This window comes from Geotrypetes seraphini, chromosome 8, assembly GCF_902459505.1.
Source record: "Geotrypetes seraphini chromosome 8, aGeoSer1.1, whole genome shotgun sequence".
NCBI classification, from domain to species: Eukaryota; Metazoa; Chordata; class Amphibia; order Gymnophiona; family Dermophiidae; genus Geotrypetes; species Geotrypetes seraphini.
Window position 1 is genome coordinate 191,846,021 of NC_047091.1, and position 21,731 is coordinate 191,867,751.

At 47.0% G+C, this 21,731-nt stretch overlaps 2 protein-coding genes across 9 annotated transcripts in view; both read right to left on the minus strand.

Annotated features, from left to right (window-relative positions):
• Positions 1-17,864, minus strand: part of MZT2B (mitotic spindle organizing protein 2B) — a 57,661-nt gene extending 39,797 nt beyond the window's left edge. For all 3 annotated transcript variants that reach the window (XM_033956930.1, XM_033956929.1, XM_033956928.1), the window contains exons 1-2: positions 17,680-17,864; positions 9,875-10,020 (exon numbers count right to left, since the gene is read on the minus strand). In XM_033956930.1, the coding sequence (XP_033812821.1) occupies positions 9,875-10,020; positions 17,680-17,825 (292 nt within the window). In that variant the 5' untranslated portion in view covers positions 17,826-17,864. The remainder of the gene's footprint in view (positions 1-9,874; positions 10,021-17,679) is intronic.
• Positions 17,865-18,100: 236 nt separating this feature from the next.
• Positions 18,101-21,731, minus strand: part of LOC117365440 — a 362,671-nt gene continuing 359,040 nt past the window's right edge. For all 6 annotated transcript variants that reach the window (XM_033955907.1, XM_033955906.1, XM_033955904.1 and 3 more), the window contains one exon: positions 18,101-18,748. Coding sequence is in view for 1 of the 6 variants with exons in the window: in XM_033955905.1 (XP_033811796.1) it covers positions 18,689-18,748 (60 nt within the window). In the remaining 5 variants the exon portion in view is untranslated. The remainder of the gene's footprint in view (positions 18,749-21,731) is intronic.

A 21,731-nucleotide genomic window follows, 5' to 3' on the forward strand; every position in this document is an offset into this window, starting at 1 on the left:
CTGGACCAGAACATACGCAGGTAAGGCTAGACTCAAATAGGGCACTGGTGTTTGACCTAAGGGCTGTCGCGTGAACGGACTGCTGGGCACGATGGACCACTGGTCTGACCCAGCAGCAGCAAATCTTATGATCTTATGAGTGCTCCTTGGACCTTTTGCGACTCTCGCATTTCATCTGCACCAGATGCCATTCCTCCAGCTGTCCAATACAGTAAACACAGCACTTAACTGTGACCACTTGGCAGGAGTGGCACTGCACAAAGTCTTTGGCACAGCCATGTGTAATGCAGCCTGAGCCACCGGACAACTCCCCAGCTCTGGTGCAAGCAAATGAGTTTGAGGAGTCTAGCAACTAAGCCTCTACTGCTGTCATTTCTCACCCCCCTCAAATGACTCCTGTGTTTAATAAAAAAAGAAACAACTGGTTTGGCTGTCCATCACAAAATGCTGTTTTCTCTCAAACCCTTAAAAAAATATAAATATATTGAGGATGGTTCCCGGGGCTCTCATGGGACCTCTCCCTCATGTAGGAGAGAAGGACTGGAGGCCAGGCAACCTAGCCAAAGACAAATGAAAATGTCATGGGGTGGAGGAGGAAGATCCGGGTATGACACTCCAATCCAAGATGATCTGAAACTCAGCAGAAGCATTTTTTTCTTAACATTTAAATCTCATAACAATATAATTTTAATCTAGAAATAGCCACATTTGACCTTCCTACTTGACCAACCCAGACTGCACAGGATGCCCATCTACCATCTGCTGAAGACTTGGGACTGCACAGGATACTTAGTGCTTCATTGGCAGCTGCGCCAGACACAGCACCGTTCATGTATACACAGGAATTCGTTTGCTCCACGGCATTATAGGTTTTGTGGTTTTCATCACTCAGGACCCAAGGAAGGTCTTTCTGACCGAAACACGAACCGTGTTGTGTCCCCACCACAATCTCCTTCTGTGTTTCATTTGAGATGACTGCACCTAGTGTACAGATCAGTCTTATGAAGAACTTTGAATAAAGCTTGAAATCAAGATCGTCTCCACAGTCATTGTTTTTGTATTAGTCAATAGCTCCCAGTTTCCATCTGCTGGTAGGAGACAAACCTAACTGTCTGAACTAATCTGGTGAGATAAGGAAAACAAGAGATTAGGTTCTTACCTTGATAATATCTTTTCCAGTAGATAGGGATAGTATGCTGAAGCATACATATTGCAAGCATATTGCAGAAGATATCAATCACAACTTTTCAACTCCTCCTCCATGGTCTCTGCTGCCCCCTTCAATTTTTACCAAGGCTGGCGAGAGCTCTACAGAAGATGACAGGAGAAGGAAGAAAATGAGGTATTCCATGAATCCAGGTGTCTGATCTGCTCAGATGATGTTAAAACAAATTAATGAAGAAGCAGTAATGTAGTTATAACATTAACAAGCCTCTGAGAAGAACAATTAATCCAAGAAAAAACACAAATTACACAAGAAACAAACAGCCTCAATGTTTATGGAGTTCAAACATTCCTCCCTTGTAATCCTATATACAGTCTCTTCCTAATCTAATAATCTGACAGTGAAATCTTAGCTATGGAGCTGACCATTAAACTTGAGTCAGTAAATAGGCGCATCAGATAAATTGCTAGGCGGAAAGGTGGGGTGGGGGGTTCAGCATACCATCCCTATCTACTGGAAAAAATATTATCAAGGTAAGAACCTAATCTTTTTTTCCAGTGCAATAGGGATGGTATGCTGAACCACAGGGATGTACCTAAGCAGTCCCCAAACTCTTGGGTGGGACATATGAGCCTGCTCGTAGTACTGAGGATCCAAAAGTGGTATTCTCCTGTGCTGCAATATCCAACCTGTAGAATTTGGTGAAGAAATGGACAACCAGACTGCTAATCTACAAATCTCCTCGGGTTGGAATTGTCTGAGCGTCTGCTCAAGATGAGGCCAACCCTCTTGTCGAATGCCCCTTCAATGAGACAAATGGCTGTTTGCCGCAACTGATGAATGCAGAGGATATTACTCTATTAATCCATCTAGAGATGGTGGCCTTGAAAGCGGGTCTGCCTCATCTCGCCCAATTGGTTAACATGAAAAGATAAAATAGTAACATAATACCACAGTAGATGATGGCAGATACTCCACCCTACACAATCTGGTTACAGAACCAACTACAGAGACACTACTAGGTTCCCTCCTGGACACAGCCAGACAACACCTCAGCATAGGTAGAAAAATGCTGATTATATAGCTGGATCTCACCGCAGCATTTGACCTGGTTCACCACATCCTACTACAAATACTAGCAATAGGAATCATAGACAAGGTACACACATGGTTTCCAAGTTTCCTACAATCCAGAACTTACAGAGTGAAGTTAAACAAAGAAAAATCAGAACCATGGTCCAACCCCTGCAGCATACCCCAAGGATCTCCACTGTCCCCAACTCTCTTCAATCTCTACATAGCATCCCTTGGTACCTGCCTGAACAAATCAGGCTTAACCTTCTACAGCTTTGCAGACTACATCACCATTCTCCTTCCTTTTGACCAACCAACGTCCTCCATGACAGACACACTACACAGGACAATTGAAACAATTGCAACATGGATTAATAATTGCAAACTGAAACTGAACCCAGACAAGAAAAATGTAAGGTCATGCATATAGGGAAAAGGAACCCGAGGTACAGCTACAAAATGCGGGGAACATTGCTGGGGGAGAGTAATCTTGAAAAAGACTTGGGTGTGCTAGTGGATACAACCATGAAATCATCAGCGCAATGTGCAGCGGCCTCGAAGAAAGCTAACAGAATGCTGGGCATCATTAAGAAGGGAATTACAACCAGGACGAAGGAAGTCATCATGCCACTGTATCGTGCAATGGTGCGCCCGCATCTAGAGTACTGCGTCCAATATTGGTCGCCGTACCTCAAGAAAGACATGGCGATACTTGAGAAGGTCCAGAGAAGAGCTACGAAAATGATAAATAGTATGGAGGACTGTTCATACGCTGACAGGCTGGACAAGCTGGGGCTCTTCTCCCTGGAAAAGAGGAGGCTTAGGGGGGACATGATAGAAACTTTCAAGATCATGAAGGGCATGGAGAAGGTAGACAAGGATAGATTCTTCAAACTACGGGGAACCACAGGCACAAGAGGGCACTCGGAGAAACTGGAAGGGGAGAAGTTTAGAACAAATACCAGGAGGTTCTTCTTCACACAGAGGGTTGTGGACACATGGAACGCGCTCCTGGAGGAAGTGGTCAGGCAGAGTACGCTACGGGGATTCAAAGAGGGATTGGATGGATTCCTGAAGGATAGGGGGATTGAGGGATACAGATAAGGGTAGATAAGAGTATGGAAAGAGTATAGATAAAAACAAGGGGGCTATAGGGCTAAATCAAGATAACATGACAGGTCATGGACCTGATGGGCTGCCGCGGGTGCGGACTGCTGGGCACGATGGATTTCTGGTCTGACCCAGCGGAGGCAAATTCTTATGTTCATTCTCCTCGAAAATAATAAAACCTCAACTATAACAAATCTAGTAATAAACTCAATCACATACCCCATACAACCCACTTTAAAACTTCTAGGAATGACAATAGACAGATGCTGTACCATGCAATCACAAATCAACAAAACAATACAAAATCATTCGCGGTCATGAGAAACTTAAGGCAAGTTTGAAAATTCTTCGACAGAAAACAATACCAGCTCTTGGTCCAGTCCCTAGTCCTAGGTCTTCTAGACTACTGCAACATACTCTATCTCCCCTGCCCCACAACCATGATAAAATAACTACAAACAGTTCAAAACACAGCGCTAAGACTTATCTATTCCCTGAGGAAACATGATCACATCACGGCAGCATACCTCGACTCACACTGGCTCCCAATACAAGCAAGAGTGCAATTCAAATTCTACTGCCTACTATTTAAAGCCATAAATGGAGATAGCCCAGCCTACCTAAACAACCGCCTAATCCAAACTACCTCAACCAGACACAGGAGAACACACAAACCTTTCACGCATCCCCCAGAGACGTCAAACGAAAAAAACCGTACGATGGCCTTCTAGCCACTCAAGCAAAACTAGACTACCAACTCTACAATTTACTGATAACGACTCCAGACTACAAATCATTTAGAAAAGAAATAAAAACCATCCTATTCAAGAAATCCTTGAAGACAAAAACTAACACCACAAGACTCATCCCAATTCTCTAAAGCAACTCACTCTACTCTTCAATTCCTCTGGAAATGGCCAGATAACTTCTTTTGTAATCCGCCTTGAACCACAAGGTATTGGCGAAATAGAAATCAATAATGTAATGTAATAAAGACCCGAATGGTCCATCCAGTCTGCCCAACCTGATTCAATCTAAAAATTTGTTGGGGTTTTTTTTTTCTCTTAGCTATTTCTGGACAATAATCCAAAGCTTTGCCCGGTACTGTTCTTAGGTTTCAACTACTGAAGTCTCCATCAAAGCTCACTCCAGTCCATCTACACCCTTCCAGCCCTTGAAGCCCTCCCCAGCCCATCCTCCATCAAACGGCCATATACAGACACAGACCATGCAAGTCTGCTCAGTACTGGCCTTAGTTCTTCAATATTTACTATTATTTTCTGATTCTAGATCCTGTGTTCATCCCATGCTTTTTTGAACTCAGTCACTGTCTTCATCTCCATCACCTTGGGAGCGCATTACAAGCATCCACCACCCTCTCTGTAAAGAAGAATTTCCTTACATTGCTCTTGAGTCTACCACCCCTCAACCACAAATTATGCGCTCTGGTTTTACCATTTTCTTTTCTCTGGAAAAGATTTTATTCTACGTTAATACCTTTTAAGTATTGGAACATCTGAATCATTTCTCGGGCCACTTTGTCCCCTCTGATTCTAGCAATTCCTTGAGTATTACAGGGTGTGGAACTATAGGAATGCCAGTTTAGGGTTATTCATCGGGGATACGTTTCCCAAAAACAAGCTTTTCATTTTGGGTGTGCCCCTACACTCAAATGTAATAGAACGGACAACTCCCTAGCACATAGCTTATGGTCCTGTCCAAAGATCTGTGCCTTTTGGCTAGATATGCGTTTGTATCTTCAGTCCCTAGTAGGCTATGCCCTCCCTTGTCACCATGAGGGAATTATTTTTCTTGCTAGGGGTTATTTGGAGGGACATTCTGCTGGGGATAATTTTACTCCTTAGGAAAGGCTATGTCCTGGGGAAGAAATGCATTCTAAACCATTGGTTATAGGACTCCCCTATAACTAGAGAAATACCAGTAAATTTCATCTTTTAATGGTTTGGGAATCTGTTGGCCTATTTCTCTAGAAGCTGGAGTAGTAATAACTTTATTCTTTTATACTGCCATAACCAAAAGTTCTGTGCGGTTTACACTAAAAAGAACTGGGCAAGCAGCGAAATACAATAATACAGTAAAAAATACAAATATTTGTAAAATAGAATTTCAGTAATAAACTCACTAAGTAATAAACTTATTGAACAAAATGGTCTTAATTAATTTCCGAAAAATGCAATAGGAGGGAGTGCTAAAGGAGGACAAAGCAATTGCCGACAAACTGAACACATTGTTTGCATCTATATTTACTGAAGAGGATATACACAGCATACCGGAACCATCAGTCTATATGCTGGAAATGAAGACGGGAAACTGACAGGGTTGATGGTCAGTCTAGAAGAGATATGGAGGCAGATCGATAGGCTTAAGAGTGATAAATCCCCGGGACCGGATAGCTTCCATCCGAGGGTCATCAAGGACCTGAAAGGGACTACAGATGAACTGCTTCAACTAATAGCCAATCTGTCGATCAAATCAGGAAAGATTCCCGAAGACTGGAAAGTGGCGAATGTTACGCCAATCTTCAAAAAAGGTTTGAGGGGAGATCCAGGAAACTACAGACCGGTGAGTCTGACCTCAGTACCAGGACAGATGGTAGAGGCGCATCATTGATCTCCTTGACAAACACGGTCTGTTGAGGACCAGCCAGCACGGTTTCAGCAAAGGAAAGATCTTGTTTGACGAACTTGCTGCACTTCTTTGAGGGAGTAAACAGGCAGACAGACAACGGCGACCCGGTCGACATTGTATATCTGGATTTTCAGAAGGCGTTCGACAAGGTTCCACATGAATGATTACTTAGGAAAATTGTGAGCCATGGAATCGAGGGTGAAATACTCACGTGGATTACAAACTAGCTGGAGCATAGGAAACAGAGAGTGGGAGTAAATGGACAATACTTGGACTGGAAGAGCGTCACCAGTGTGGTGCCGCAGGGCTCGGTGCTTGGACCCGTGCTCTTCAACATCTTTATAAATGATCTGGACATAGGTATGACGAGCCAGGTGATTAAATTTGCAGATGATATGAAGTTATTCAGAGTAGTGAAGACGCAAGAGGATTGCGAAGATCTGCAACGTGACATAATCAGGCTCGAGGAATGGGCATCGACATGGCCGATGAGGTTCAACGTGGATAAGTGTAAAGTGATGCATGTCGGTAACAAAAATCTCATGCACAAATACTGGATGTCTGGGGCGGTACTTGGAGAGACAAGTCAATGAAGCCATCCACGCAATGTGCGGCGGCGGCAAAAAGGGCAAACAGAATGCTAGGAATGATAAAGAAGGGGATCACGAACAGATCAGAGAAGGTTATAATGCCGCTGTACCGGACCATGGTGCGCCCTCACCTGGAGTACTGCGACCAGCACTGGTCACCGTACATGAAGAAGGACACGGTACTACTTGAAAGGGTCCAGAGAAGAGTGACTAAGATGGTTAAGGGGTTGGAGGAGCTGCCGTACAGCGAAAGATTAGAGAAACTGGGCCTCTTCTCCATCGAACAGAGGAGATTGAGAGGGGACATGATCGAAACATTCAATGTACCCAGCAGCGGCAAAACAAGGTGTTTTGGAGAAGTTGAAGAGTTTAGAAAAAAAAAAAAAAAAAACATTGGAAATCCAAGATGGCCGCCATGGCAGCGTTTTGGCGCCAAATGACTTCTAAACACTTCAGGGCTTACCAAATAATTACAAAAATAGGATTTTAGAGGGTGGGGACCAGTGTTCCCTCTAAGCGGGCGGGTGTTGTGATCAAACTTTTTTCACTGTGAGCTAAAAATATCGGGCGCCAGCAAGTTATGAGCCAAATAAATATGTTGCTTTCTACCACAGAACTTTCTTACGTTTGTATGGAATCTATCCCCTTTCAACTTTAGAGAGTGCCCTCTCGTTCTCCCTGCCTTAGCTACTAAGTCTATTCCCTTCAGTACCTTGAATGTTTCTATCATGTCCCCTCTCAATCTCCTCTGCTCAAGGGAGAAGAGGCCCAGTTTCTCTAATCTTTCGCTGTACGGCAACTCCTCCAGCCCCTTAACCATTTTAGTTGCTCTTCTCTGGATCCTTTCGAGTAGTACCGTGTCCTTCTTAAAGTACCAGTGCTGGACGCAGTACTCCAGGTGAGGGCGTACCATGGCCCGGTACAGCAGCATGATAACCTTCTCTGTCTCTTCAGTCCAGCATCTGCCCCTTCCATTCACGTCTGTCTTTCCCTGCCATCTCTCCTCCTGCCCCCCCCCACCCCCCAATTTGGTCTAGCATCCATCATCTTCCTTCTGTTCCCCTCATGGTCTGGCATCTCTATCCTTCCCTCCCCCCTGTGGTTTTTAGCATATCTCTCTTCTCATTTCCTCCACTCAGATCTGATCATTCTCTGCTCTCTCTTCCCTTTTCTTCTCTGGTCTTCCTTCTCTATTTTCTGCCTCCATCTAAATTAAATTCTTTCTTACTATTTAGTCCCGTTTCCCTCTTTTCACTGTGTCTACACACAGCTTGTCACCCCTTTCCCTCACCCCTCCATTATCTTACTATTTTCTTCCCCCTTTATTTATCTCCTCCTTCCATCCAGTATGTGTTCTTTCCCCACTTCCATTCAGCATCTGCTCTCCCTTCTCAACTGACATCCATCTGCCTTCTGCTCTCTCTCCCTTCTTCTCACTTCCATCATCTGTCCCCTTCTCTCTCTCTCTCATCTCCTCCATTCCATCATCTGCCCCTTCTCTCTCTCTCTCCCCCCCCCCCAACTTCCATCATCTGCCCCCCTTCCCCTCACCTTTGTGGGTCACTTTCTTTCCCCTGAGGGTGGCTCATGTCACAGGGGAAGCTTTGGCCGAGCAGAACCGCTTGATTGACAGTGGAACTTACTTGATTGATGTCGATGCTGGGGCCCGTTGCCGTTTGAAGGAAAAAAAAAAAGGTGGAAAAAAGGAACCTGTAAAGGTGAGAGGAAGGGAAACCTCCAGGACAGCTGCTTTTTGCCCTCCTTCAGCGGCCCAAGAGTTCAGACCAGCAGCGGCAGCTGTGTATGCTTTTAACTTCAGCACAGAGCTGCCCCTAATCAATAGTTTAGCGCGGTTTCATGAGGCAGCCTCGGGGCCTTTGATAGCCGGCCCGCTTCGATGATGCGATGTGGGCTGGCCTAGCAAAGGCCCCGAGGCTGCCTTATGAAACCGCGCTAAACTATTGATTAGGGGCAGCTCTGTGCCGAAGTTAAAAGCATACACAGCTGCCGCTGCTGGTCTGGAGGTGCGGAGACAAGGCAGGAGGCAAACGCGGTGGAAGGCAGGAGTCCCGGCGAAGGCAGGAGTCCCGGCACAGCGACTGCAACAGGAAGTTGCAAGTCAGCTGACGCCGGCCTTTCGTTGCGGCGGGGACAGAATCCTTCGCGGACCGGCAAGATTTTGTTTGCGGACCGGCGGTTGAAGAACTGTGCTCTACACTGTGTGCGCTGTGACGAGAAACTTGTGCGCTGCGAGGTAATATTTTGTGCGCCAGCGCACCCCAGCGCAGCTTAGCGGGAACACTGGTGGGGACCATGGGTCTAACTGCAGAAATAGTCAAAAAACACTTTTCAAGACCTACCAGATTTTCCCCATAGGCTGTCACAACCTGACTCACAGACCATGTGCTGGAGAAATGGTTGTGCAGCCTGCTTCAACTCTTTTAAAGTGTAGCTGGATCTGGAGAGATTCTTTGCCTCAAGCCACCAATTTAAGCTGTGCAAAAACAAAATCCATCAATATGTCAAAAAAACACTAAAAAAACAAAGAAATAAACAGAGCAGATCAGAGAAATATCTTCATGCTCGCTTCCAGAAGGAAGAACTTAAGGGGACAGCAGAGACCATGGAGAAGGAGGAGGTGTTGGAGTTGAAAAGCTGTGATCGACATTTTATGCAGTATGCTCGTGAGCACAGATGGATAATCCCTATGGTTCAGCATATCAACCCTATTGCACTGGATACATGAGTTAATTTAAGACACCTGTTCAACAAAATTTGTCAGCAGTAGCATATTACAGAGGTAATACCTCAGTCTTGGGAGGTAGAGGCCCAATAGTTGTACTGCATAACTGGCATTCACAGCTGGTACCATAGGGAATGTGGGATTGCGAGTGGCATACCTTACAACATTTAAGAAGGGGAAATTAAAACAGTACTAGAAAAAGTGAAAAAGCAACAGGAAGAAAGAACAAGTTAAGTGTGGGTCCGTTACAGAGAACATGTTTGACAAAAGGCCACAACATGCCAAGAAGATCTGGAAAGGTGCAGTGTTACCTTCATGGCTCTCTCTGTAGGATTTAAAAAAAAAACCCAAACCTACTCTTCTGTATTACACAACTAAAATATTTGTTCTACAGTTTCCTGAACTGCTCGCATTTATATAGATTAATTATTTACTAAAGTATTAAAATTTAGAGAATAACTCTGCAGTGCCTTAATATATCTTTGTATAAAACAGTAATATGAAAACTAATTTTGTTTAAAGGAAATAAGTCAGTATCCTAACCTCTTGTATCTGACAGGGTAACAGGTGGGGCAGCAGTGCTAGTCTCAGAAGTGGTGTCTGCTAATCTGTGTCCAGCACACATAGACTTGAGCATCTGGAAGACTGCCAGAGGTGCCACATTCATCTTCAGTAAATCCACTAAGATTCTGTGAAAGACAGCAAAACAACATTATCACCAAGGAAGACATTCAGTTTCCGGCTAACTCTACGCTGTACAAATGAGTTATATGCATCCAAACTATGTTAACAAGTGATGAAAGCATTTAGAACATGGCTTGTGGAATTCTCGCTTTCCAACCCCTCTGTGTGTGCATTGCTTATCTGTTGTCTGTGTGTGTATGCTGGTGTGTTGGCACATGTGTCCATGTTGGTTTTTTTTTATAGCACAGTTACTTACCGTAACAGGTGTTATCCATGGACAGCAGACAGATATTCTCTACATGTGGGTGATGTCATCCACGGAGCCCCGACGCGGACAGCTTTTCAAGCAAACTTGATTGAAGATTTCAAGTTTGCTGGTGCTGCACCATGCATGTGTGTGCCTTCCTGCTCCACTAGAGGGCGCATCCCCTCCTCGTGGTCTTCAGTTCAGATAGCTAGCAAAGAAGCCAACCGCAGGGAGGTGGGAGGGTTGCGAAAATATCTGCCTGCTGTCCCTGGATAACACCTGGACAAGCAGGCAGCAAATTCTCTACATGTGGGTGACTTCCAAGCTAACCAAAAAAGGACGGAGGGAAGTTGGCAATTCAGGTAAAAAGATTACTAAACTAAACTAAACCTTAGGTTTATATACCACACCATCTCCATAGACGCAGAGCTCGGCACAGTTTACAGGATTTAGGATGAGAAAGGAACTCCAATGGAGGGTTTAAGGATTAGGTGTAAGAGGGTGGGGATGGGTGGGAGAGGCCAAAGAGGGGGAAGTGTTACAGTTTTGAGAATAGCCAAATTTTTAGGTGTTTACGGAAGAGTTGGAAGGAGCTTGAGGTTCGGAGCGGGGAGGTAAGGTTATTCCAGAGCTCAGCGATTCTAAAGGGGAGGCCAAACCGGCCGTCGCTTCTGGACAAAGTATCCAGACAATAGTGAGAGGTGAAGGTATGAACCGAAGACCAAGTGGCGGCCTTACAAATCTCAATTGGCGTGGACCTGAGGAAAGCGACAGAAGCCGCCATCGCTCAGACTTTATGCCCCGTAACCCGACCGCGCAGCGAGAGACCAGCCTGAGCGTAGCAAAAGGAAATACAAGCAGCCAACCAGTTGGACAAGGTGTGCTTGGAAACAGAACGTCCCAACCGATTAGGATCAAAGGATAAGAAAAGTTGAGGAACCCTCCAATGCGACTGGGTGCGTTGAAGATAGAAAGCCAACGCCCGCTTACAGTCAAGACTATGCAAAGCCACCTCCCCAGAATGAGAATGGGGTTTGGGAAAAACACCAGAAGAACAATAGACTGATTAAGATGGAAATCCGAAATCTCCTTAGGCAAGAACTTAGGATGAGTACGCAGGACCACCTTGTCATGATGAAATACAGTAAAAGGCGGGTCCGCCACCAGCGCCTGCAGCTCACTGACTCTGCGAGCAGACGTGAGTGCAAGCAGGAAGATCACTTTCCAAGTAAGGAACTTCAGATGAGCTTTATCCATGGGTTCAAAGGGAGGTTTCATCAACTGAGCAAGAACCACATTAAGATCCCAAACCACAGGTGGAGGCTTGAGGGGAGGATGGACATGCAAGAGACCCCTCATAAAACGAGAAACCACAGGGTGAACAGAAAGCGATTTCCCATCAAGTGGCCGATGAAAGGCAGCAATCGCACCGAGATGAACATGAATCGCATTTGTCTTGAGACCAGATTGAGACAAATGAAGCAAATATTCTAGAACCGAGGACAACGAAGCAGACAGAGGTTCCACATGATGCGAAGCACACCATGTGGCGAAACGAGTCCATTTCTGAGAATAGCACTGCCTCGTAGAAGCCTTCCGAGAAGCCTCAAGGACATCTTGCACTGACCAAGACAACCCAAGAGAAGGGGTTAGGAAGAAAGGAACCAAGCCGTCAGATGCAGAGAATGCAGATTGGGATGCACTGCGAACCCCGACTCTGAGACAGCAGAGAAGGAAAAACAGGCAGAAGTAGAGGGTCCCTGACACTGAGTTGTAGAAGCATGGAGAACCACGGCTGCCGAGGCCACCGAGGAGCAATCAGAATCATGTCGGCATGCACCAACTTGAGAAGCACAAGCATCCTTAAAATCAGAGGGAAAGGCGGAACGACATAAAGGAATCTGCCCTCCCAATCCAAAAGGAACGCATCCGTCTCGAGATGGTCCGGGGAGTACATCCTCGAGCAGAATTGAGACAACTTGTGATTGAGGGGGGAGGCGAACAGATCAACCTGCGGAGTCCCCCAGCGAACGAACACCTGACGCAGAGTCTGGGAATGGAGAGACCACTCGTGCGGCTGCAGAAGGCGACTCAACTTGTCCGCCAGACAGTTGTGCTCCCCCTGGATATAAACCGCATGAAGAAAGATGTTGTGGCGGAATGCCCAATCCCAAAGGCGAAGAGCCTCCTTGCAGAGAGACAGGGAACCTGTGCCCCCTGCTTGTTGACGTAATACATAGCCACCTGGTTGTCCGTGCGCACCAGGACCACCCGGTCCTGAAGCAGATGACGAAAAGCGACCAGGGCAAGGTAAATGGCCCAAAGTTCCAGCAGATTGATGTGACAACAACGACCTTCACTCGACCAAAAGCCCTGAGTCCGTAGACCATCGAGGTGAGCCTCCCCAGGCATACGCCGAAGAGTCCATTGTCAGGTCCTTGTGATGCAGAGGCTCGAGAAAAAGCAACCTTCTGGAAAGATTGGAAGAGTTGGTCCACCAACGGAGCGAGCGTCTCAAGGAAGGAGTCACCGCAATGTGCTGGGAAGCGGAAACCCGGTCCTGCCGTCATTGAGACGCCAAGGTCCACTGAAGATGCAGCCGGGCGAACGGCGTGACATGGATGGTGGAGGCCATGTGACCCAGCAGAATCATCATCTGCCTGGCCAAGACCGAATCTTGCAGGGAAACCGACTGGCTCAGCCGAACCAGAGTGGCCTGACGAGGAGGCAGAAAAGAGCATAGGCGAACCGTGTCCAGCACAGCCCCGATGAACTGTAGAGATTGAGTGGGGCACAGCTGAGATTTTGGGAAGTTGACCTCGAACCCCAGACTTTGGAGGAATAAAATAGTCCGATGGGTCGCTGAAATAACACTCACCCTCGACGGGGCTTTGATCAGCCAGTCGTCGAGGTACGGAAAGACTTGGAGTCCTTGGGACCTGAGGGCCGCAGCCACCACTACGAAACACTTCATGAGGGGACGAAGGGGACGAAGGAAGCCCGAACGGGAGAACCCGATATTGAAGATGCAGGTTCCCCACTTGAAACCGAAGGAACCGGCGACAAGCTGGATGCACCGGAACGTGAGTGTATGCTTCCTTCAGATCGAGGGAACACAACCAGTCCCCCTCGTCCATCAAGGGGTACAGGATGAGGAGCGACAGCATCCGGAACTTCTCCCGAACAAGAAACTTGTTCAGTTTCCGGAGGTCCAGAATAGGCCGGAGGTCCCCGGTCTTTTTGGGGACCAGGAAATAGCGGGAGTAAAACCTCCACCCTGCTGACAAGGGGGAACCTCCTCCACCGCCCGAAGGCGAAGAAGAGCCCGAGCCTCCAGAAGAAGCAACGGAAGCTGCACTCGGTTCGAAGGAGACACGCCAGAAGGACAGTCTGGCGGCAACTCCCGGAAATTTAGAGAATACCCCTCTCTGATCACCGAGAGAACCCAAGCATCCGAGGTGACGCTTTCCCAGACCGGATAAAAGGCGCAGAGGCGGCCCCCAATAGGGAGAGGAACGGGACCCAGCGCGGAGGATGCCAGCCCCCTCCTGGCCATCCCGTCAAAAGGACGGCGCGGGTTTAGTCGCAGCCGGATTCAAAGGGAGCCGTAAGGATTCTCGAGGAGGACAGGGTAGATCCATCTCCTCCAAAAACTCCTTGGTGTACTTGGAGTCGACTATTGGAGCGCCTTCCCCATGTCCTGGACAGGTTATTGAGGCCAACAGCGTGCCTGATTTTAAGGCCAAATGGGATCTATTCACAGTGAAAGGTAGGGGAGGGTCATTGGGGTGGGCAGACTAGATGGGCCGTGGCCCTTATCTGCTGTCTATTTCTATGTTTCTATGACAGACAGTGGGAGGGAGGGAGACAGAAAGACACAGGGGCAGGGAGAGGGACAGAAAGACAGACAGAGAAAGGGGGCCAGAGAGAGAGTCAGCGGGAGAGAGAAAGGGGGCTACTTTGGGGGGAGGGGTGTGCTTGGGGCAAACAGTTTTGCTCTGGGGGGGAAGACAGAAGGGGCCATGGAGAGACAGGGAGAGGGAAAGGGGGCTGCTTTGGGGGGAGGGGTGTGCTGGGGGAGACAGAAGGGGCAATGGAGAGATAGGGAAAGGGGGCTGCTTTGGGGGGAGGTGTGCTGGGGATAGACAGCTTTGCTCTGGGGGGGAAGACAGAAGAGGGCCATGGAGAGACATTTGGGGGGGAGGTGGGTGCTGGGGGCAGACAGCTTTGCTCGGGGGGGGGGGGGAGGGGGAGACAGAAGGACACAGACAGCGGCCAAGGAGAGAGAGATAAAGAAAGACAGACAGACACATCTATTTTAGCACCCGTTAATGTAACGGGCTTAAAGACTAGTAAAAGAATAAAGTTATTATTATTATTACTACTCCGGCTTCTAGAGAAATGGGTCGACAGATTCTCAAACCATTAAAAGATGAAATTTACTGGTATTTCTCCAGTACCAGATAGTGAGTGGGGAGTACTAAAACCAATGGTTTAGAATGCATTTCTTCCCCAGGACATAGCCTTTCCTAAGGAGTAAAATTATCCCCAGCAGAATGTCCCTCCAAATAACCCCTAGCAAGAAAAATAATTCCCTCATGGTGACAAGGAAGGGCTTAGCCTACTAGGGACTGAAGATACAAACGTATATCTAGCCAAAACGCACAGATCTTTGGACAGGACCATAAGCTATGTGCTAGGGAGTTTTCCATTCCGTTACATTTGAGGCATTTAGGTGTAGGGGCACACCCAAAATGAAAAGCTTGCTTTTGGGAAACATATCCCCGATGAATAACTCTAAACTGGCATTCCTATAGTACCACACCCTGTACTACTCAAGGAATTGCTAGAATCAGAGGGGACAAAGGGCGACGAAAATGATAGGAGGCTTGCGCCAGAAGACGTATGAGGAGAGACTGGAAGCCCTAAATATGTATACCCTAGAGGAAAGGAGAGACAGGGGAGATATGATTCAGACGTTCAAATACTTAAAGCAGGGGTGCCCAACGCGTCTATCGCGATCGACCAGTAGCTCAGGAAGGCAACTCGAGTCGATCGCACTCGTGTTGCCGTCCTGATCTACCGGCCGATCAGCCTTCCTCTCCAGTGTTCTCCCTAGGGCCTTTTAGCCACCCAGCTGTCATCTGCCGCTGCTGAACATTAAACCCCCCCCCCCAAAAAACCGGCTTGGAAATTTCAGCCCCTAGCGAACTTATGCTCCGGGCTCTAACGTGTGCGTGCAGGCTTCTCTTCTCTTCCCTCCGAAACCGGAAGTTATGTCCGGGGGGGGGGGGGGGGGGGGAAGAAGGGAAGCCTGCACGCACATGTTGAGAGCCCTGAAGCAAGCGTTCGCTACGGGCTAATGCGGGAGACAGGTTAGTGAAGCATTTGTTCTTCTTCCTGCCGGGTCCTGCCTACTTTCTGTTTCCTTGAAGGCAGGACCCGGCAACAAGGAATGCCCGAAGCAAGTTGTAAGCTTCCCTCCGTTGCTGACCTATGGAAGATAGCTCAGCGATGGAAGGAAGCTTACAATTTGCCTAGCGACTTTGCCGACGGATGTGTGAGCTGGGAGGGAAGGGGCAGCTGGGCGGGGCTGATGCTGTTGATGCTCATCTCGCCGCCCTTGTTCTCGTTGCACGGCCGGTGGCGGAAACAGTGTAGAGCTAGAGCTTGTTGCCGTGGACCGGGAGTGGGTGTTGCTGGCTCAGCGGCGGCAGTTGCATGTGGTTTTTACACGCTACGGCGACAACAGCTCGCTGACAGTGCAAGGCTTTTGGCAGCTCCTGCGCAGCATCAGTTTGGGGCAAGTCAAGTGGAAGAGGATGAGGAAGATGCCCGGCACCGGAGCTGGCACCACGGCAGCCATGGCTCTGGCTGCCCAGCTCCTGTTGCCCACCGCAGCTTGGCTCTGGCAACGCCACAAGCCCCAAACCGCTAACCAGACACAACTATCCCAAGGCCGTTACAGCCGGAGCCCCAGGAGGTGAGACTCCGAGTGCCACTGTGACTAAACTGATTCATTATTTGCCTGTGACTTTCTGGTATTTAGGATTAAGTCTTTCCATTCAATCCTTGACTTTAAACACACAAGTCTGGAAGTCTAAGCACATTTATTTATGTTTATAGGTATTTGGGAACATAAAACATAGTGAAAGCTACTTCCAACTGGTGATAGGACAAAAGCGCACGAGACTTCGGCGCACCCACATTTCAGCACAGACAAATCAGCGCAAGACCCCAGCGCGCCGCCTAAAAAGTTACTTTTAAAGAGCTTACGGGGGTGTGGGGGGGGGAACCTCCCCACTTTACTTCATACTCTTCGTGCTGCCGTTGGAGGGGATGTCGTTATATAGAAAACTGAACTTTTTCCTTAAAAAATCAGAAAAAAGTTAAGTTTACTCTATAATGGAGAGTTCCAACCCCACAACCTCCCCCCAATGGCAGCGCAAACAGTATGAAGTAAAGTGTGTGTGGGGGGGGGGGTGTTTTCCCCACTCACACCCTGCGTCGGAGCTCTATAAAAGTAACTTTTTAGGCGGCGTGATGGAGTCTTGTGCTGATTTGTCTGCGCTGAAATCCTGTGTGTGAATGACTATGAACCGTTGCAACGTTGCCCCCCACCCCCGAAAAAAAAAAAGATATTATTTAATAGAGCTTGAAGAATGTGATCATTTTTAAGTGCCCAATGTGAGCTGTAAACAGTATATAAGCGATATGAGGTTTTAAGGCATTATGGTCTTAGATATGCTGATCTGTTGGAGGCAAGGGATGGCAAAATGTTTTTGTGCTTAGTTTTGTAGTTTATGTGTAGCAGGTTGGTACAGCATGGACAAGGATGCCTGGCGTAGACAAGTGCATTAGACTATGACATCTGTGTTTTGAATGGTGTACAAAGTGGTAATGTGGAAGGATGGGCATGTTTTTTTCTTTTTCTGAGTACCATGAATAGAACTAGTGTGCATCTGTTTTCTCCTTAGTATCCTTTGACTTATTCAAGGAAGGTATCGTTTTCCTAGTATGGTAGTCCTGGGGTTATTGATGCAGTTGCAGTGCTGTAGAGAAACACTGGGGGAGGCTTATCCTTGCTTTTAAAGTTGGACTTATAAATGCATTCTTATTATTTTTGTATGAATAGGATTTTTATCATTTTGACATTGGGGAGGAGTATTTTAAGGGTTGTGTGTCCATGAAAAATGAATGGAAGAAATTGCATTCCAATTAATGGGACTGTTGGTATTTGTTAGACTTAGGGGGGTAAACATTGGTCTCTAGGTGCCTAGTATGGGGTCCCTGCACCAAAGGAGCCCTAAGGCAGGAACTAGTGTAAATTGGCGGGATGCAAAGCGTGAAGTGATTGAACATGAGTTTGCATCGCTCGTTTCCCCGGGTGACCTTTTCCCTCCGCCTTTGCACTCACTTGAACACCTCGTGGTCGAGGCGGATTCCAGCGGCCTGAGCCAGTTCGTAGAGCTCGGCCTCGTCCGCATTCAGCACCTTCTTCTTCTTCAGGGCGTATTTGTGCAACGAAGCGCTGCCCGTCGCCTGCTCGGGGGGCAGCGCCATCGCCCTCGCCCTCGCCCCGCCCCGCCGCTTCCTGTTTCCGGTGGGGCGCGAGAGTCCGACGGTAGCAGAAACAGCCCCATAAGAATAGCCATCTGTCCCAACGTCATCCACGTCCCCTCAGCCATGGACCTTAGTGTTGCTCAGCAGAATTGATGCATTTGCTCAACTGCTTCACATAACTCATTTGGGCCATTAGGCTATTCCACTGGGCCTCATCCATCCCACATTTGGGACAGGCGAGCAAATAAGGGAGTGACAGAGCAAAAAGCAGAAAATGAGGTTCAACCTTTATTTGCTACAACTCACACTTACCCAATGTGGCCTCCTAAGGAATACAATACAATAAAGACACACATTGTATGAAACTAATGAGAATAAAACCATCCATCCCAACAGCTGCTTTTCCATCATTTTCACAAAGAAAAAGGAACTCTTACCATCCCATTTTAACTTTCAATGAGTACAAAATCTGCAACATCAAATTTTAAGACAGCACAAATAGTTGGATCTCATTTCTCATGGCCACATTATCCTCAGTTGTAAAATCATATTTACAGTTTTCAATCTCTTTTCTCATTATCCAGTCAGATTGCTATTTTGTCTCAGTTTTTCCTCTAATGTGCTGCTTCTCCGCGGTCCCTGCTTTCTTCACATTCTGTAGTTCATCACTTCCCAGGTCTCCTTTATTTGTCATTCATCCAACTTCTCTTTGAACCTGATTTGAACAGCAGCAGTAGCAATAATGAGAATATGAAATGAAATGCAGAATACTCTGGTGGTAAAAAGAGGAGACGAAGAGCGTTGCCTTATCTCCCAGAAGTGTGAGTTAGAAAGTCCATGTCTCAGAGCTGGATCACAGGTCTTCACTTTCTGCCACTTGTACATAAGAAGTGGGGAAATGAGAGCCCCTGGAGCTCATGCCTCTGATTGAAGAAGAGAAAAAAAGCAACATGAGATTTGAAGGCATACAACAAATGAAAACCAGTATATTATAGCTAGGTGGAACTAGAGGACACCCCATGAAATATTCAGTTCTTTCTTAAGAAATGTTCACATATCGATGTCAAATTAATTTTTTTTATTTATCTCTGGAAAAGAAAGCAATGTAATTGCAGGTAAACAACATTTTTCTAGATTTACTCAGAATGGGTCACAGTAGTACATTCACAGTGTTTCGGGTACAGGAGTAGTGGTACATTCTATATTATAGGGTAGAAACAATACAAACACATAACGTTTTAGAGGTAATGGTTAACAGTGTGAATACAGTGTACTGGGAGGGCAGAGGGCATTTACAGTAAGGGTAAAGCATCAGGGTATATACATCAGATGTTGAGAGGGGGAGGGTTGGAAGGAGCCTCTCTCTTGGCAGGGGCATTAGGTTTGCAAGGATACCCAATCAGTAGTGGTGGTAGCCGTGATATATAATGCAGACTGGATTATGTCAGGTCATATACTCGGTCAATAGCATCAAGGCCAGGTCCATGAGTTTGGGGCAACAGCAATAGAGAGAGAGAGGGAATGTCCGTAATTGGAGGGTAGAAGGCATTCGTTGCGATCAGCACCTTGTTACTGGTGGTGTGCTGTTGGGTTAGAGTGCAGTTAGGGTTTATTCCCTGTTTCAGTACAGGAGTGCCATGGTTTGAGAACAAGATGGTTTTTATTGCTTTTCAGAAAGGTAGGTCATCTATAGCTCAGATGTCTGGGGGGAGCTGGTTCCATAGTTTTGTCACGGTGTGAGAAAAGGAACATTTCCAGGCGGTTTCCATGTGGAGTTGATGTGCTGGTGGAATGCACAGTCTGTTCGTGGCTTGATCTGAGCGGTCTGGTCAGATGGTAGATAGGGAGTTTTTCAGTTATATATTGAGGGGTCTTGTTGCAAAAGCGTTTGAAGGTGATAGTTAATTGAAGATGATCCATTTCTCTATGGGTAGCCAGTGTGCTTCGGTTAGTGCTGGGGTGTTGGGATCGAAGGAACCGAGGTTTTTCAGTAGCTGAATTGCGGTATTTGGACTCTTTGTAGTTGACATTCTTTCGTAGGGAGGTCGACGTATAAGCTGTTACAGTAGTCCAAGCGCGAAAGCACAAAGGCGTATAGCAATTGGGAGAAGTCCGTTTCTGAGAAGTATTGTTGGATATGCTTTAGCTGGCATACGCGGTAGAAAGATGAGGATACTACCTTGGAGATCTGTGCTGCAAACGAGAGGTTGGCATCTAGGATGATGCCTAGGCTGAATACTTGGTCTTTGGGTATGAAGGTGGTGTTATCCCAGATGAGGAAGGGTCGGGGAGTTGTGTAGCTCTCTCTATGGAACCACAGTAGTTTGGTCTTGGATGGGTTTATTTGAAGTTTCTTTGATGTCATCCATGATTTGATCTCATCTAGGCAGGTTGTCAGCTTTCCAAGATGGGTATCTGTGTTGGACCCAGTGGGATGTGGAGTTGAATATCATCAGTAAACGAATATATGTAGATCCCATCAGCATCACCGATGGATCAAACACTGGCTGGCAGGCAGGAAGCAGAGGGTTGGAGTAAAGGGCCATTACTCAGACTGGCAATGGGTCACGAGCGGAGTTCCACAGGGGTCGGTGCTGGGACCGCTCCTGTTCAAAATATTTATCAACGACCTGGAGACAGGGACGACATGTGGGTTATCAAATTTGCTGATGACACCAAGCTTTGCAGCAGGGTTAGAAACACGGAAGACTGTGAAGTCCTGCAAAGAGACCTAACAAGACTGGAAGAGTGGGCAAAAAAGTGGAAAATGAGTTTTAACATAGAGAAATGTAAGGTCATGCATGTAGGGAAAAAGAACCCGATGTTCAGCTACAAAATGGGGGGATCACTGCTAGGGGTGAGCAACCTTGAAAGAGACCTGGGGGTGATGGTGGACACAACATTGAAAGCATCAACACAGTGCGCGACGGCCTCAAAGAAAGCGAACAGAATGTTGGGTATCATTAAAAAGGGTATTACGACCAGGACGAAGGAAGTCATCATGCCTCTGTATCGTGCAATGGTGCGCCCACATCTGGAGTACTGTGTCCAGTACTGGCCGCCGTACCTCAAGAAGGACATGGCAGTACTAGAGGGGGTCCAGAGGAGCGCAACTAAACTAATAAAAGGTATGGAAAACTTTTCATATGCTGACAGGTTGAAAATGCTGGGGCTCTTCTCCCTGGAAAAGCGGAGACTTAGAGGAGACATGATAGAAACCATCAAAATCCTGAGGGGCATAGAGAAAGTGGACAGGGACAGATTTTTCAGACTGTGGGGAACCACAAATACAAGGGGTCACTCGGAGAAATTGATAGGAGACAGGTTTAGAACAAATGCTAGGAAGTTCTTTTTTACCCAGAGGGTGGTGGACACATGGAACGCGCTTCCAGAGGTTGTGATAGCCCAGAGCACATTGAAGGGTTTCAAGGAAGGTTTAGATAAGTTCCTAAAAGATAAGGGGATTGAGGGTTACAGATAAAAAGAAGAGGTAGGTTACAGAAATGGACAGGAACCACATCACAGGTCATAGACCTGATGGGCCGCCGCGGGAGCGGACCGTTGGGCGCGATGGACCTCTGGTCTGACCCAGTGGTGGCAACTTCTTATGTTCTTGCGGCAATCTCGATCACTGGTTTAAAGTAGAGATTGAAGAGCCATGTGGATAGTGGCATTCCTTGGGATACTCCATATTTTGGAAAAGTTGGAGTTGACAAGTGAGAGTTGGTGAGAATACGTTGTTGTCTGTTTGTCAGGAAGGACTTGAACCAAGATAGTGCTGTGTTGTTTTTTCCGATCTCAGTTAGTCTGGAGGCTGTTATAGGAGAAAACACCCTCCAGGGATTCAAGACAAAGTTAGACAAGTTCCTGCTGAACTGGAACATATGCAGGAAAGTACGCTTGTCT